The 18,169-nt window shown below is 37.8% G+C and overlaps 1 protein-coding gene and 1 non-coding gene across 4 annotated transcripts; both read right to left on the reverse strand.

The window, feature by feature from the left end:
- Nucleotides 1-549: 549 nt before the first annotated feature.
- LOC145222914 (E3 ubiquitin-protein ligase KCMF1-like) lies at nt 550-17,626 on the reverse strand. 3 transcript variants are annotated; one of them, XM_080089157.1, is made up of 8 exons: nt 17,499-17,626; nt 16,743-16,910; nt 13,394-13,533; nt 12,618-12,750; nt 11,134-11,289; nt 8,481-8,617; nt 2,964-3,124; nt 550-2,741 (listed from the first exon to the last, which is right to left on the reverse strand). In XM_080089157.1, the coding sequence occupies exons 1-8, from the start codon at nt 17,512-17,514 to the stop codon at nt 2,051-2,053; spliced, it is 1,602 nt and encodes a 533-aa protein (XP_079945283.1). In that variant the 5' UTR covers nt 17,515-17,626; the 3' UTR covers nt 550-2,050. The 3 variants fall into 3 exon arrangements, with proteins under 3 accessions (XP_079945283.1, XP_079945282.1, XP_079945284.1); XM_080089156.1 differs by having other exon boundaries at nt 11,134-11,304; XM_080089158.1 differs by lacking the exons at nt 8,481-8,617; nt 11,134-11,289; nt 12,618-12,750; ... (1 more) ...; nt 16,743-16,910; nt 17,499-17,626 and adding an exon at nt 6,025-7,242.
- Trnas-gga (transfer RNA serine (anticodon GGA)) lies at nt 3,453-3,526 on the reverse strand. Its single transcript has one exon. It is a non-coding gene; the product is annotated as a tRNA-Ser (tRNA).
- Nucleotides 17,627-18,169: the final 543 nt, after the last annotated feature.

Here is an 18,169-nt window from a genome sequence, read left to right on the forward strand (position 1 = left end):
AGCTGGAGAGTTTTAACATCGAATTTTGTGGTCTTAATCTTTACCGGTCCAACACAAATATTTTGAGAAGCACGCTTAGTCATTTCCGTTTACCAACCTTGTGTTGTTATTGGGTCCGACCTCATTGGATTTCAAATTGGTTTTGTGCCGAATTACACTGTTCAGAGCACATTAAAATTGGGTGCACTATACAGTAGTGACTTGTAAATGTAAGATGGGTAAAAATTATTGATATTTGTGAGTTAGATACTAAGGCACCACCAGTCCACCACAAATTTGGCAATAAGAAGCTCTCTATGATGCATGTGCTGACTTCGACTTACCGTAAATCTAGCACTGGGTTTCGCAGACAGAAGCAATTGCTTTGTCTCCTTGAATAGATATGTGCAATAGACGCAGGCCTACCATCTGAGCTGCAGTTCCGGTATCTGATATTTAAGTTTATTTTGGGCAAAACTTAATGGTTACAACTTTTGTAGCCTACTCAACAAAATTCTTTCTTCATTACCACCTTAATGCTGCACTTGTTCCCTTTTTTTGATGAAGATGTCCATGTGTTTCGTTTATCAATACCAAAGCACGCAAAAAACGAACACAAAATAGCCGAAAATGCGCGGCAAAAAAACACAACCGTTCGACGCAGAACGAATTTTCGAAATAATCCAGTGTTTCAAAAAATGTTTTCGATAAAATCTGCGACCGTTTGAACCACAAATCGAACCAAAATTTATAAAATTAACCCACTACTATTCATTTAGTGGCATAATTGCATTTACTTTATTTGTCCGGTAACTGATTGCATTTTTGTTTAGAAACACTATTCGGGTAAACAGCCTAATTAGGGGGTTTGGTGTACCTAAAATAGCCAAAAAATGACAGAACGAGCATTTTCACTTGAACAGCGCTTTTGCCCAATGAGAATGAAACACAGAATTTTTTTCTTTGATTAATCATTATTACCACGAACAAAATTTGTGGGTTGCGAACGAACGGCTGCAAGAAAAATTATCAAATCGGCGAATTCGGCATTTTGACACAAACAACAAGAATAAATAACGGTAGAGCCAAGCCAATCGCTCGCATTTATAGTGACACGCTTTTACATATCAGTTTATGAATATTGTGGTGATATATATAGATGTTCGCCACCCGTTATAAGAAATTGCAAAGACGAAAAGCTCTGCACAGAACATACAAAATCAGCCTCAAAACAACCATTTTGCAAACGTACGATTCATGTTAAACTTAACTACAACTACTAGTGAAGGTTTTTATTTATTCCGGGCAAGACCCCCATAAAAACAAATTTTTAGCATTCGAATAATTCTAGATTCAACATTTTGTCTTTCAAAACGTTGATAAAAGTTTTCAAATTAGGACAAATTTCCATTTACCTACACACACAGACATTCAGTAGTGACGTCATACGCGAACAGATTATGACGTCAAACAGAAACGGCCGCACGCTCTTAGAAACACACAGAGTAGGGTTTCATCCACCATGCAAAAAGAAGAGAAAGAAAAGCCGAAAAAGAGAGAGCGAAGCGAAAAAGGGAACCCCGCCGCCGCGGACAAATACGAGAGAGTCAGCGCGGGGGGATCCCCGAATATGCGATCAATCACCAGGCCGAAATGCCCAGTGCAAAAAACATCGGACCTTAAATGCAAAATCGCTTGCATATCACAAAGCAAGAGGCTTAGTATATAGCGACACGTCATATTTAGCTGTAGCGGTTTGCAACACTACATTATCTAAATACAACAAGGCAAAATGGAGGTTGTTGCCGCTTTTTAGCGTAAAAGGATTGTCAAATTTCGTTATAGAGACGTTTTGTAGTGTTTTGTGTGAAATTACATAAAAACCAAAGCAAAAATCACAGGCTAATTAAAGTACAACTCGTAATCAAACCAGACAAGCAAATCATAGAGTCACCATTGTTATACGACAATAAACAGTAGTAGTGTATTGCAAACCTTGCATTACACACCAGTGCGTCGGCCAACCTGTCTACTTTATAACCTAACTGGTGGAACGCGGCATCTAAATCCATCAGTGCACATGCTTACTTAAACCGCCTGTCGCCATTTCGTCTCTGTTGTATTCGTTGATGGCCCCACCTCGGTGTAGGCGCCCTAGAGGGGAACCGCCGGCCACTAGGACCCGCCCCTGCATGGTCAAGGCCCGGTGCTGGTCCATCGGCGTCGGCGAGGGCGGTTTATCGCTATCATCGTCGCTTTCCTTCTCATCTGCATCGCGGTACCTCCACTTACGATCGCCGGCTCCTGTCGGCAGCACCGGCGCCGATCGCGACGATACTGCGCCGGCGTCGGCGGGCGCAGGCGCCACGGCGTTTTGACAGTGATCGCTGGAGCTCACTACCGCTCCTGGTGGCGAGTTTGTGTTATCGGTGAGCATAGAATTTCCCACTCCTGTATCGTCGTTGTGGTTATTAGACTGGTTTAGCGATGTAACTGGCGAATCGGCGACCGTCGGTGCGCTGTCGGCGTGTGTCGGCGTCGAGGAGAGCAAAGGGCATTCAACAGGCGTGGCGCGTTCCATAGAAAATCGGCCGGGTGTCGGTGCAGGCATTAGAGGTTGAATAGTGACATCCTCTTGATCGGGTTCATCTTGGTCGGTCGAGAGAAGTGACAGCAGTAGTTCTTGTACAAACTGCGCGCGGTCATTATCTTCGTTGCTGCGTTTCTCTTTTTCCGTGTCCGTAAGATTAGGTTCGTCAAGACTAAAAAAAATCGTGTTTTCTTTAGTGAAGTGACTGCGTTAGTGACAAGCCCAGCATCTTACATTAAAAGTGCCCTTTAGGGGGTCCATGAACCCCAAGTTGAGAACCACTGGGTAAAATTTAATATGTTTGAAAAAAGCTTACAGGTATGGGTTCGATTTATTAGCAATAGCTTTCTCGGTATGTAATGAATAAAAATCACATTATGTTACATCTACTTACCAAGACAACAGGTATCTTGAGTCCTCGGTGTCCGCAGCGTTCTGTGTCTGATTTCGTTTTGCAGCAGTAGCTGATTTTGTTACAACTGCACCAGTAAGAGGGTGAGCATTAGCGTTGGGTGCTACTCCGTTATTCTGTATCTTGTTTGGAAAACGCTCCAACTGAAACAAAAAGATTACAATGTTTTTTGAATGAATTCTATTTGAATAAGGTTTAATGATTGTTAAAGATCTTTTCCGCAAATAGTAGGCATCATATGTCAACGATCACTGATAAATGTGTATTTCTGTGAGAATAATTGACGAAGCAACAGTGCTTCCTAATTAGAATCAGTCAACAATAGTGTTATATATTTTACCCATGTTGGCATTATTAGTCGTCCTGCAAACCACGAAGGTAAAGGTAAAAATAAATGTAGCTCTGGCGTTATACCGTATCAGTCGGTCACCAAGCATTTACATATGGCAAGGCGTAAGCTAGAAAAAATCTAGCCTGCGGTGGGATTCGAACCCACGACAGGAGTCTTTCCGGGACTCGCGCTCTACCAACTGAGCTACGAAGGCCACACACTTGTACGCTATTTCTTCGCATCGCCTAATACGGAACTGGGACTTTAGACTTTTACTTGTAGCAGGGATTTGAATGTCTTTCCACTAAGTCGGTTTCTGGTAATTGTCGAAAATAAGACAAAATAAGGACTCTAGTCAAAACATTTGTTTTCTAACAGATTTCCCTTCAAAATAAGGACAAGTCTTAGAAATATACACGGTATGGTAACCCTGCCTATAACACACCGGCTGCAACGGGCCTTGCACAACTGGTGCACTGTCAAGATTTGAGACATCGTGGCCAACATTGGATACAGGTATACCACGAAGAGACATCAATTCTGCCATTAGATTGGCTCCTGCTTGTTGCATTGCTGGTGGAAGAGGTATAGGCATCGGACTCTGGCCCCTGTTCACTGGATGCTGATTGGTCCGCTGCGGTGGGATGGGCGGGGGCGTTGGCGCGCGGAACTGTGCTTCATTTTGAGGCGTGGTGATTCGGTCGACAACGTTTAAGATAAATGTGTTAGGGAATTCTGCGCTTGCATCCTCATCGGAACTGATTCTTCTGAGCAAGTTGGCTTTGTTTCTTGGGGTGAATGTTCCTGCTAAGTTGCGTTTTCTTCGAGGCATTTCAGTTGGTCATATTCTACATTGTTTGTTAAGGTAGTTGTTACTGGTGTAATCCATTTTAACGACTGCTTGTCATATTTTTGTGTTGTGTAACAATGGCTGTTTGTGATGTCATAACTGTATGTTTTGCGTAATGGTTCAAAAGTAAGGGTTTTTAACAGTTTTTTTAACATCTTTGCTTTTTGAGGGTGGATATAACTTACTTTTAAAGAACATTTGATGTAGAACGTATTTTTTGACCACAATAATATTTTTTTGTGTAATTTGTTAGGCAGTTGTTAGTACATTCAAGCTAAGCCGTTTTATTATGAAATGAAATGTCACAAAAACATATCCAAAAAGAAATTTTTGTTGTTGATATTTTGGTACCAAAACGCCACTTTCCTTATTTTGTCACGTGGTTTCAATTTCTGACGCAATTCAACAAAGCGTAACGGAAATATTAGTTCCTGCTGTCTGTTATGAATGTTGATAAATTCTCGTAGTAAAGAATTTTTTGTACAGACAACAAATCGGCTTATTAACATTTTTTATGAAAACTGTGGCCTTTAGTGTAGTACAGCTTCACAAAAAAATAAAATATTTTTTGCCAACATGAAATCAGAACAGTTTAAAATATTATAATACAGCCTAATCTGTTCAAATTACATTGTGACCAGTTGAAAATGTATTCATTAGCCAAAGTTTGGAAACTAGCATTTGAAGCATAGGCGTCGATTTTTTAGCCTAAATTTTCTTTTGTGGGGTGGCAACATTTGGTCAAGTAGTTCCTAAATCACACTACGATATATACGTAAAGGTTTGTAGATGGCATTTCGCGGATATTGGCAGGATATACACACGTATATTACTTTATACGCAATCTTGCTTAATACGGACGTAACAACTATGAAAGTCACGTCACAAATCATCCATCCATATGTGTAGTTATGATGTCACAATGCGTTAGTTATGTGATCACAGGTGGTTAGTCGCGGAAAAAGTGTATCTTGCGCCGGGTAGAGTCATTTATCCGACGTAGTAGGGTTGAAAAGGTATATAACTCACAAAACGCAACGTGGCTTGTGATACATAAGCAGAGATGTGTAAATTAATTTTACATGTTCAATTTTGCCAAAGCATTGAATCGGCATTGCAGTTTAAACACGAAATTTGCGCATATAGGTGGCCGCTGCATTTAAATTTTTCGTGCATGGAAATGGAACACTCGATGTAGCAATATAATCTGCAACTGCTAATTAACATCCAGAACACATAAAAACGTGAAATTTGTCATTGTTACATCTTGTTCAGACTTGCTCTGGAGGAGCAAACTTGACGAAAATCACTAAAGTGAGTTGGGTTTTCCCCATGCGTTGTTTAAAACATGCTCTTTTCACATGCTCGAAATATACCGCCCATTAGAAAAAGCGCATGTAAATGAATGAAACCCATATCTGTTATGCACGAATATAAATACGGCCAGGCAATTTCTGGGGTGGCAGCATAGCTATTTTATAATGGCTGCCACCCCAGAGATTTTTAGTGGGGAGGCACGCCACCCCTGCCACCCCGGGAATCGACGCCTATGATTTGAAGTAATACTTAAATGTCGCAATATATGACCTACGTATTTTTAACGTTTCAAACGCGTATGTTCACTTAGTTTGCACATACGTCATAAGAGCGTCATTGGCTTTTACGTCATATAATCGACATAGTGTTTTCGTTGCGTTGTGACGTGCTTGCGTTTAATTCTTTTTTTCCTTTGTTTATCATGCACTGCACTACTCGTATTCAGTGTAATTTACCCTGATGAAGGCGACCTGAATAGGACGTCGAAACGTCGGAATAAAACTACAATTGCCGGAAGAGCTCTATAAACTTGATAATAGACTTACATTTTCTGGCGTACGAGCCGTTTCAACGTCAGACAAAACAATCAAATCATCATCATTCTTCTCATTAGCATGAATGTTCATTAATTTCCTAACAAACTGGTTCAACCGGACTCCACGGCCATTTCCACCACCACCACGCCTTTGAGAACTTCTTCCTAACCGACTACTATGTCCACTACTACTTTCTCCAATGGATGACCCAGAGTGGCTTTTGCGCATAGCAAGTGGTGGAGGTGGAGGCTCTGGTATTGAGTTTGAATGAGGAGGAGTGTTACCCTCAAAAGGTTCTTCAGTCTGTTCAGGGCTTGAACAAGAACTAAAGACCTCTTGATCATCTTTTCCATCCCAGTTTATGATCTCTACATCGACATGCAACGCACCGGTTGGGTCCTCATCCCAGCTATCCGAATCAGCGTTAAAATAAACATCTCCGGGGTATGAGCGAGCATGCGGAGGTACGTAAGGTACCCAGCCATCTTTGTCTGCTTCCGCAGGGTCTGGTTGGGGGTAAACTGGGTATTCTGTTGGGTGAGGGTAAGGGTTTGAGGCAGGGGTTGCAGAGAGATGACCCTGAGGTAGCCATGAGCCCAGCATAAAGGTGCTGTTTTCTGATGGGTTAAAAGACCAGTTCCAAGCTGGAGAGGCCGAAGACATAATGCTCTCAAATAAGTCGCCCATTTACAAGCTGTAGTTGCTTTTACTAAATAGGTTTTCAAAATCAAAGAGATACCTTGAATGCAAAATCCAGAAAAGAGAATTAGCTTAGAAATGTTCTGAATATGTAATATCTGTATAAACACTGAACTGTGTTGCTCTAAAGTTTATTTCATGCCTGGCTGTAAACAGTGGTTCTCAACTCGTTTCAGGCCATGGACCACCAGTTGAATCACATAAACATTATCCAGACCACTCTATTGTTAAGTCAGGATAAAGAAAGCATCCACCACAAGCATATTGACTTGAAACATATTCCTTTAATACTGAGTTCTGAGGAGTAATATCAAAAACTGAGAGCTAACAATATATGACTGATAACTTGGATAAGCTTTTTTTGTACTGAATATTCAATAAATTATATGCAACTATTTCCAGTTTATACTAAACATATTTAAAATCCTGTGGACCACCCAAAAAGCCATCATGGACCACTAGTTGAGAACCACTGCTTTAAAGGCTAACTGATTAACAATTCTTAAGTCTGACAGTCCCCTAAACAGTTTTTAAACTCTATTAACTGCCAACCAAACTGTTTCAGATTTTATGCAACTGTATTTCACTAATTCCCAAGATTTTTTTCCCCTTTAGAAAAGCTACACTTTTTTTGCAGTACTTTCACCTTTTAATGGCAGCTGACTTGACACTTCTAGGTGTAAAAACTGACAGAGGCAGATATAGCATTCAGTCACAGATAAGGGGTCAATTGACACCTTATGATGGTCGGCTTACTACAAAGTTTTGTAATATTGCATCAAAACAGCATCAAATTTGTATTGAGCATCATTGTGTGCCATTTTGTAGTAGATTGCATCATTTGAAAGCATGTTTGATTTAGGTGGCTTGCTGTTTGTGAGGGAGTATACATTTTTTTATGTGATTAAAAAAGAGAGTATGCATAAAAGAGAGTGCGAGAGAAAGGCTATAATGTCGTGTTGACACTAAACACATGAATTCATAAATAAACCCCAATAGTCCTTACAGCAATAACTGTTAATACAGCGTCGTTGAGAAATTTGACAGCAAATTTCAAGTTTATACCTAGGTAACAACGTAAGTATAAAAACAGTTCATAATTTACAATATTTTTACCTAATATTGTTTTTTATAAGCACAGCTGCTGTAATTGCATATCTGTTGTGATATTTAAACTTAGCACAAATAATTGCTCCTAATTTTGTTGATTACACCGCATTAGATTTAGCTTTGCATCATGCCTGGCTCAAGAGCTAAAAGTACCACATGTTATGTCTTTCGTATTTGTAGAATGTGTTGGTTACATGTACATTCAAATTAGCATAAACCTTGGTTAATTCAAACCTATTTTATTGGACCGAAAGGTTTTTCTGGATTAGGTGAAAATTGGGTTAACCACTGTCGATTAGTTAAAGCCTTACCACATCACATTATTTGTACCTCAATGCCCAAATTAGGCAAATACCTGGAGTAACTGAGGTTTGATGTATTAATACTGTCCTGTATTAGTATTATTAAACTTTAGTGTTTCTGTGGGTTTCGTTTGAAACCAAATAAACCGAAATGCTAGACAGTGTATGTGTGTTTTTGAACTTACCTTGACCGATATATATTTTGTTAACAGCGAGTGTTCACATAATTAGCACTGACAAAATCACTGATGGTTTTGTTATTTTTAAAACATTTTTTTACTTCTAAATGACAAAATTTGTCTATCAACAGCCAATAAAGCAAGAATATGAGAGCATAACAACAGATTTTCCTACCTGTTGTCTAATTTCAGCAGCTCGTTGTCGTTCTAGTTGCAACTGTGATTGTAATTCCTGTAGTTGTGAAGCCGTGGTGACTGTCTGTTGTAACTGTTGAGCACTTCGTCTAACTCCGCTTAGTTGAGACAAAATTTCTGCACAGAAAAATAGCAGAGAATTTGAATTAAAAGTTTAAAGCAGCGTTTCTCAAACTTGTGGCATGTTAACAATCTAAATTGTCACCCCGTGGAACACATTGCAGGCCAACATAAGAAAAGCTGTTTAACACGTTTACTGCCAACTACGAGTTATCTTGTAGTTGCCGATCTAGCCAAGCTTGCCAAATACAAGTATACTCGTAGTAGACTTATTCGATTGTAACACGCTTAAAACAAGCTGGCTTTTCGAACCACTGTCGTGGATGCATTGTGGCAACACCGAGACACCCTACACCAGCATGTTACCTATGCGTTAACTCGTAGCATGGCAAAAAATATTTCAACTTTCTGATTTCAGAAAGCCACTAAAACATATTTGGCAAATTTAAGCACAACATAGGAATATCCCTAGGCAGTCAACAAGTTAAAGAAATTTAATTTGCAACTTTATTCTGATATGTGAGGTTGCTTTTTATGACCAATAAGAAATAAACTGCAAAATGTTGTCAAGCACGCTAACATTTCGTCATCAAGTCCCAAAACACCAAAGAATGTTTGCAGTTTAAAATTGTGAATATTTGGTTGCACTTCGCAGCACACAGTTTGAGAATCAATTCTTTAATGTCCATTGTGATTCATACTGACCAGTGTTTCCCAACCTTACTGGGCAGTAAAATAGTTTTTAACTCAATGTAAGGGTTATTGGCTGTGAAATGGTGTTGAGTTGAACAAAAGTTTTGTGTGTCATGAATGTGGCATTGGACTAGCAAAAATTTGGTTAATAAAAAAAATTTATCAATGATTTGTTGCATGTCTGCTATTAGAGGGCAGATTATATGCCAACCGTTATTAATTGTTTTTGTACATGCAGTCGTTTGAGCTGTACCAGCTTTTTCTACTTTAACGTAAGTCTAGAGCAGTGGTTCCCAACCAGGGCCCATGGCCCCCCAGGGGAGCCACGAGCTGTGTTCCAGGGGGCCACGGGCGTAGATTCACAAGAAACACCCACTAAAAGTCATTTTCACTTTAACTTTATTTCTGAATTTAATCGACTATTTCACATACTATTTGTTTATAGTGAGGTTTATCACGCTCATTTACTGTATTAGACCTGTTTAGGGCCAAAATTCATACCACATTCCAACGCGAGAATGCTATCTACATTTTAAGGGGGCCACATGTCCTACATGGTTACTTAAAGGGGGCCATGAGGCCAAAAAGTTACTTTAAGGGGGCCATGGTCCACGAAAGGTTGGGAACCACTGATCTAGAGCATTTTGAAGTACATTACCCAATTTGTTGGACTAGTGTTTCATAATTTTATACACAGCACATATTGAATCCTAAAATCACAAAAAAACAGGTTTAAAGGAGACTTCCAAATTGCAATGGGTGCGACTGCTTTTGGTATAAAAGGAAGTTAAAATTGAGTTTCAGCCTTGTCATGCAATCACGCATTTGGTCAAAAAGCCATTAGCATTGTTTAAGAAAAAGCCGCATTTTGATGAGAATACAGGAAAAACTTTTAATCAATGTTTTCAATTATTGATAACACAATGAACTAGTAGGCTATCACTATGTCACCATTTCACATATACCACAGCTATTTAAAGAAGATTGTGAAGGTCAATACATACATTCAGCAAATTTTCAGCAAACTCAGCAATTTAAAAAAAAATTAAAAACTGTTTATTAATACCAACAAAATTTGTTGAAAAATTCAACACAAAATGTAACAATATTGTATACAGAGTGGTGACACTGTTCCAATCTTTAACATACATCCCTTTTTTGTCTTTAATTCTAACAATGTTTGGTATTTATTTTACTTTTTAACCCATCAAAATTACACACTTTTGTGCAACTTAACAAACAACTGGTATTAATTCACAGGCACAGTAACTTGCTGGGAAAGTTTGAAGACCGGTATTTTGCACAAGTGAAAAAAAGTGGTTCAACCACAAATATTTTCAAAAACAATTTGATATATTGTTGATAAAGAAATTATGTTACCTTTTTGGTCATTTTTTTGGTCTTTAATTTAAATTACCATATTTTACGGACCATAAGGCGCAATTTAAATTATTATTTTTTCATCATAAATTGATCGTGCGCCTTATAAGCCGGTGCGCCTGATGTATGGATCAAGTAGTGCTTTATTGCCTACACTCCAGTACCGATACTATTATTATATAAATAAACCACCGTCTTACACAATAAACTACGGTAAAAGCAACTAGCAACTGTGATATTCACTAGACTCATTTTTTCTTTTGCTCATTGTACTATTGTGACTTGCTTACATTTATTACGTAACAAGTAAACTTTTATAACCCATACTCCTTAAAATACGTTGCGTTCTATAGCCCGCCTTATGTATGAACAAAAAACTAATCAAAGCAATTTATTGACAGTGCGCCTTATTATCGGGTGCGCTTTATGGTCCGTAAAATACGGTATGCTGCAAGCCAGAAGGAGCCGTAGTTGGATACACCTGACTTAAAATATCATACCTGCAATTGGGTCCATGGTGTCTCGTCCAGCTGATGTTGCAGATCCTCCAGTGTTGTTATTGTTGGACGCAACACCGCTAGACGAAATTGTTGACGATGACATTGTGCCCCCAGAGAAGTGCATTGTACGATGATTGCGTGTGCGAAGTCCACGTCCTGGATAGAACATACCTAGATATGAATGTGTGCAAAAACAGGGACATCATTCATGTGTGGCATGTGCATGGAAATTACATATGCTTAGCCACAGTTTTAATGTTTTCTTTTAGAACAGTGGTTCTCAACCGGGGGTCCGCAAAGCGTTTTCAGGGGGTCCACGACAACTTCCTAATTTTGCAGACAACGATATTGATAAAGCGCTATTTCAAAAATATGTCTCAGCGTTTTAAAATAGCATGAAACTTGTTTTAAAATAGCAAAATCGTTCTTCATAGGCGATAAACCAAAATGCATTGTGACATTTTAACCCCATTGTGATGCAACAGAGGTAAATTTTCAGTGGCAAACAACGTCACATCACAATGTAATGGCTCTTTATTATTGAGTTCCGATGTCGCAGCCCAGTCAAAGTGATTGAAATTTTGGTCCTGGACCAAACGTGGTTGGTATATTCTGCACCTTTTTCGGGTTGCTTGTTAATAAAACAAGGACAAAAAATACCAAAACCTTCAAAGGGGTCCGCGATAAACTTGACAGTACCAAAAGGGGTCCGCAAAGGCAAAAAGGTTGAGAACCACTGTTTTAGAACATATTCAGTTAATCACTAGCCATTTGGCCAAGCTTTTTATGCAATTAACCAGTTTATGCAATTAGCTGTTTGGCAGATGCATGAAAACTACATTCAGATGTCTACAAGGTGTGTAAATAAACAAATAAACCTATTTTTACTTTTTATTTGCCCATGTTTCTGTAATGTTTTCGTTTTGAAAGGTACAGATATATTCAGCTAACCTAATGACTAATTGGACAAACTTTTTTTGATGCAATTAACCAAATTATGCAACTAACTGGGTGATTTTTTAACAAATGGCTGATTTGGGGTTTATGATCCCTATGCCCTTAAATGTATCAAACGATAAACTGACGTTTTCTGTATTATGTTCAAAAGTGTATGTTACTTAATGACTGTGCAATTAAGTTTAAAAATGATTTAACCAAAAATGTAGCTATATGAACAATTTTTGGTACTTTTTTTAGACAATTGGTAAAACAAATATTGTTCAAAATGCCAGGAATCTCCACCTGAAAGTGAGACACATACATACATTTGGTCTCTACAAAACAAGCATTGCCATCAGCAAAATCGTAGATACTTTTTAGGGGCTATGTTTAAACAGTGCTGTGCCATTTGCACTGGCCAGTAGTTAAGTGTGGCAAAACAGGTCAACTTGCATCAAATAAAACTGGCAGGTACCAAAAGGAACAAAATGTTTTCCAAAATACATGTACACACGAGGGTATGAAAATTACAACAACAGACTTACGACGAATGTGTCGACCACCAACTGGGTCGTCAATATCTCGTGGTGTTCTGTGTTCCATCGTTAAGTGAGCAGCCAAGTCGTCAGTAACCAAGTTGGGATCACCAACTGGTAACGCTGCGCAGACGGGACATACCTGCACATAAGTCATAACGTAAAGTAATTGTTTTAACCAGGGAGTCTTAACGCATGTCATATAGGTTCAGGTTCAATTCTTGTTTACTTTTATTGTTTTTATGGGATTGGGGTTTTGTGTGTACACTGTGCAACACCTTAAAGTGGTGTTGCCGAACTATTGCATGGGTACAGTTACTACACAAGGTATAGATATCTGCGCCGATGATCACAAGCCGCACCCCCAGTATTTTTGAAATACTACGCCAGGGGTGGGCAACTTTTGTTACTGTAGGGCCAATTATAAATGTCAAAATTGGATCGAGGGCCGCATATGTGCATCACACAAAGTGATTTTGCTTTGTTTCTTACCAAATATGCTTAACTAGAAGTATAATTCGTATTTGATTCTAGCCACATTTTGCCAGATCGCAGAAAACTAGCATCAGGCACATTAACCACTCAAAAATATGTAATAATTGGACTCGTTTGCCGGTACTTTTGAAATCCAAGCGTCTCTGCGGGCCGCACAAGCTTTAACGAAGGGCCGTATGTGACCCGCGGGCTGCAGGTTGCCCACCCCTGCACTACGCCTATGCCTACAGCACACTGTTGCAGAGCATTATTTATTACACAAACTCATGCATTCATTACTATAGACTTACCACTTCAGTATGGACATCTGCATGTTCTTTAGTAACATGCTCCTGCAAAAGACTTTCTGTGAACCCAAGTTTGGCACAAAATGGACACACGAAAGACGGTGGCGACTCAGCAGTTGTGTTTTCTCCACCATAAAACAATTCTGCAGAAAATACATTGTTTTTTTACAATTTGGTACAAATAAAACTGAAAGTGGACGCTAAGAACACAGGCACAGATATTTAAAACAATGCAAAGTGGTGAACGTCAAACTAAACTGAACTTATTGTGACACTAAAGCAAGGAATGGCAAGATGCATTTTCACTGAAGATAACCATTTATTGCAACACATTTACATTTTTCGCATTAATGGCAAACAATTGTATGTTTGGTATCATAAACAAGGCACTAGCCCAGTGGTTCCCAAACTATGCGCCGCGGCGCACTGGTGTGCCGCGAGATGTCATTAGGTGTGCCGCAAAAAATATTGAAATTAAAATCAATCAAGTTGAGTAGTAGTACCAGGTGCTTAGACCACTAGGCCAACATGCTCCACGTCTCTGATATGTTCAACTAGGCTATTTAACTATGAGAGTGACCTGTATAGCGGCTTTATGACCTCATAGTTAGTGCCTTTGTCAGCTAATTTGCTGTGCCATTTTAAAATGAAATAAAAAAATTCAAATATATTTTTTATTCATATGTTCGAAGTGCGCCAAATAATTTTTGTTTTTTCTAAAATGCGCCTTAAAAGAAAAAAGTTTGGGAACCACTGCACTAGCCAAAGCAGGTTGCAATTTTAAGGCATGTTTTGTTGCCATATCGCCAGTAAGTTTGTTAAAAAGAAAAATCTTTCGTGGTTTTCTCATAACAACGTGGTTGAAAAACCCAAGGTGAACATGCCACTGAATATTCAATGGCTATAGCCAGGGTTGCCATCGACTTGAAACCAAAAATAAGGACAACCGAAAAGTTAAATTTCATACGAAACAAAACAAACGTTTTTGAACAAATCTTTGCATTTACACAAGCCGTGGCATATCATATGCAATATTTGGGCAGAAACAATCAGTTTCAGTCACTTCTTGTTCATAGGAAATACTTCGTGCATTGCACAACAGCTCAGGTCTAGGTTTACTTTCATTTTTAGCAGGAATTTTACCAGTAATTGTTGAAAATAAGACAAAAGAAGGACTCAGGTCAAAAATAAGGACATTTCTTCGAAATAAGGACAATTCAAATTACTAAGACAGAGCCTTTCAAAATAAGGACAAATCTTAGAAATAAGGACGGTATGGCAACCCTGGCTATAGCTCAGAATATACAATATACAGAGTATCCAGTTAACCAGTATGCGATAAACCATATTCGTCTGTATATTTATTTCACAGCTTAATGTATTACAGATGATAGCATGAACATTTGCGGAAACAATTGAACAATAAAGCATGTTTTTATTTATTTTAATTTAACTATATATATTGCTCATTAGACTTATTTCATGGCAATTTTTTAGTGACAGCCATGGCCACTGTAAACATCCTGTATTTTTTTTAAATTAAAGTTTTCTCAGAAATATAAACATGAAATAAGCCTATAAAAGAACGATTTCAAAAACGGACTAACACATCATTTTTTAAGCGTTTTTAAATGCCACATCAAAAGGGAGTTTCCTTTACAAATACAGTTTTTAAATCTATTTAGATGGTTATGTAAGTTAATTGCAAACAATTGACAACCATTGTCACAACAAACAAAAGACAAGTATCTTTTCGGACATCCGCTTTAAGAATGTCCTTCTTTGACTGATCTGACCTACATATTTTACGAACAGACACAACTTGAGTTTTTTTCGACATGTTTATCCTGATATACAGCAATGCTTAAACTACTGCATTACTGCTTATTTGAAAGGTGGTAATTAATGCTTTTGCCATACACCACACAAGGACCACTTATCTTGTCTAACCACAAATGCAATATGCAATAGGGGCCTAAAGGGCATGCTCAAAAAGTTTGCAATCATCAATGCAAGCTATAGAACCCTACATTGAACAAGTCAAATTTCTTTGCATTGTCACATCATCACATTATTATTGATCAACGGTTTCCGTAAAACAGCAAGGATACCAAAAAAGCATTGGTTATCAAATCAGGTGTTATCTACAACCAACACTGCAACATATATCTCCAAAGTACATGACAAAAACTGACTGTAAGATTTAACATTGTAAATAGTATATTTTTAGAACTAAAATTCCAGGCTCTAGCAACCTAACAACAGTTCCATCATTACCATTCTCTGCAGCTATTCAATTTCCTGGCCAAAATAAATTGTTACACAGCAGTAGGTGTCAAGTTAATTAAGATCAATACAATGGCAACCAACTCGTAACAACAATGAGCTAATACACATATATATGACCTGTAATAACCGGATCTGAGTTTTGAAAATACTAAACTGCTTTAAAGATATGTTAATTCTGCCATTTTTAGGATACAAACCTGTGTCCCTTACCACCTATTTAAAGATCACTACAGGCCAAACCAGCCTGCCTATGCAATGGACATTAAAAGAGGCTAGGGTTAATGTAACTAGTAAAACATCTTTACTATTTTTGCCTTAGCAAACCAATGCATTGGAAATCACAATTGTGAAATGAAACATTACTAATATGTGTACACCAGTATGCAAATCACAACTACTGAATCTGTCATGACAAAAACATAAATCTATTGCATCATTATTGCACATTGCCCTTGTAAACCTACAACATGCTGATTCATACATGATATGGCACATGGCCAAAACCACTATTAGCATACATACAGCTATAGTGGTGTCATACTAAGGCATATAACGACCTTCATAGCATGTAGTAGGATAAACACAGGCCAATTCCAAACCACTGTTTTCTATTAAGACATAGATTAATAGCTGGGATGAACTGTAAAGCGTCAATGCAGACCAGTGATCAAATTTTTCTAGCCTACGCCTTGCTATATAAATTATTGTTGACCTGCTGATTCGGTATAACACCTTCAATAGGTCTGACATACCATGATTTCTACTGTTTTCTATTTAGTTTTTTTAACTGGACTAGTCGTTACTTCATTTTCCGTGGACAACAATGCATGCTTAAAGCAGGTTTCTAAATGGCCTTTTCTCACACAATGTTGTTGCACACTTTTGAAAGAAATGGCATGAAAACAGCACACTACGAACAATGGGCATTAGAAGTGTATGCTGTAGCTGCATACATGTTCTATGCTTAAGATTTTCTAGTGCGCTGAGAGTGTTTTTGCTCTACATACTTGTACACCCTGATGGAACTTTGTGTATATATTTTACACTTTTAATGCAAACATACCGAAATCATTTCTGGTTAGGATGCGTTGCATGGGATGGCTTGCCAAGTGTCTTGAGGTGGTGACGTCAGAATCATAACATCGCTCACAGAGGTCATAGTCATAACAAATTAAACACTTAAATCGTTTATCCTCGAAATTACTTCTCAAGCAATTGTCACAGCTTACTCCTGCAAAAACATTACGTTCATAACTCAAGTGGATATAAACGGGTATAACTTATGCGTCCTTCATATCACTGATGATGGCATAAGCATTTGCCGAAACGTTTGAAAAATAAAGCATGTCGATTTTTACATCTATTTGGGCCGTAATTTTCATCATTAAATTACGCTCATAAATTACTGGTTTTCTAAAACATGAATTGGAATTTTTTAATGACTGTATGTTTGTCGCCAGAAATGACTTGATACTTTTGCTACATGTGTACCTTGGATAACAAGCGAAAGTAGCATCAAAATTCTTAACACAGGGGCCAAACTGTACAATTTCATTTCAGCAAACAATAAATAACATAGAAAAATCTTCACATTAACCACGAAAGCAACATTTTAATGGCTGCTGTTGTTGTGTTAAATTTTACAAATAAAAGGAAAACAAATAATCAAAAAATGGATATACCGAAACTCGTTTTTTTGTGTCTGTTTTACAACAGATGGAATACGTAGGTTGGCAAACAATGTTAGCATACATACTATCTTTTAATATGAATCATTATACCAATCTAGTGCTACACATACGAATGAAACAGGTCTTACCTTCATGGCGTGACATATCATTGGCTTGCGGTGCAACAAATAATTCAGGTATTCAGTAAGCTTTTTGTGTTCGTATGTATAAGCATTAATATTAATCTCACCAGCACTGTAAAAATATAAGGGTGATAATTTTTGCAATACAAAATGTTTGCATTGAAATACAACACAGCATTTTTGCCAAACTTGCATTTTACAAGTAAATAAATGCTTGCTCTAAAATGTATTTCATGAGCAACATACACAACAGTTAAATATATTATTTATGCGTTGTCACAATTTAGTGGTACGTTGCAAAGGATTTAAAAATAGCATGAGCAAAATATCAATATGTTTTCTATTAACAAGCATCTGAAACAACTTGTATAATGTTTTTCAGGAAACATACCCCAAAATAAATTGAGATTATTAAAACCAGGAGGATATCATTGGTTTGTTATAAGTCATAATAATTTAAAAGTAAAATTACAACTGTGCTGTAAAGACGTAAATTATGGGTTTATTGTATCAGAATGATCAGAAACCACTGCCTGGGAACTTAGATGTACAAAAATCGCAATTTTTTTATTAAGTTTAACATCACATAAAATATAATCTGACTAAAGTTTGCCAACCCTTGATGTCAAATCCACCAAGGTTAACAAAGAAGCCTCAAACAAACACAAAAATATGTG

Source organism: Phallusia mammillata, chromosome 4 (assembly GCF_965637545.1).
Source record: "Phallusia mammillata chromosome 4, kaPhaMamm4.hap1.1, whole genome shotgun sequence".
NCBI classification, from domain to species: Eukaryota; Metazoa; Chordata; class Ascidiacea; order Phlebobranchia; family Ascidiidae; genus Phallusia; species Phallusia mammillata.

Coding starts and splice junctions, on each gene's coding strand:
- LOC145222914 (XM_080089156.1), bottom strand. Junction 8,618..11,133: donor CACCATGGACCCAATTGCAG/GTATGATATTTT, acceptor TTTTCTGTGCAG/AAATTTTGTCTCAACTAAGC. Junction 3,125..8,480: donor CTGCTGAAATTAGACAACAG/GTAGGAAAATCT, acceptor TTTTTGTTTCAG/TTGGAGCGTTTTCCAAACAA.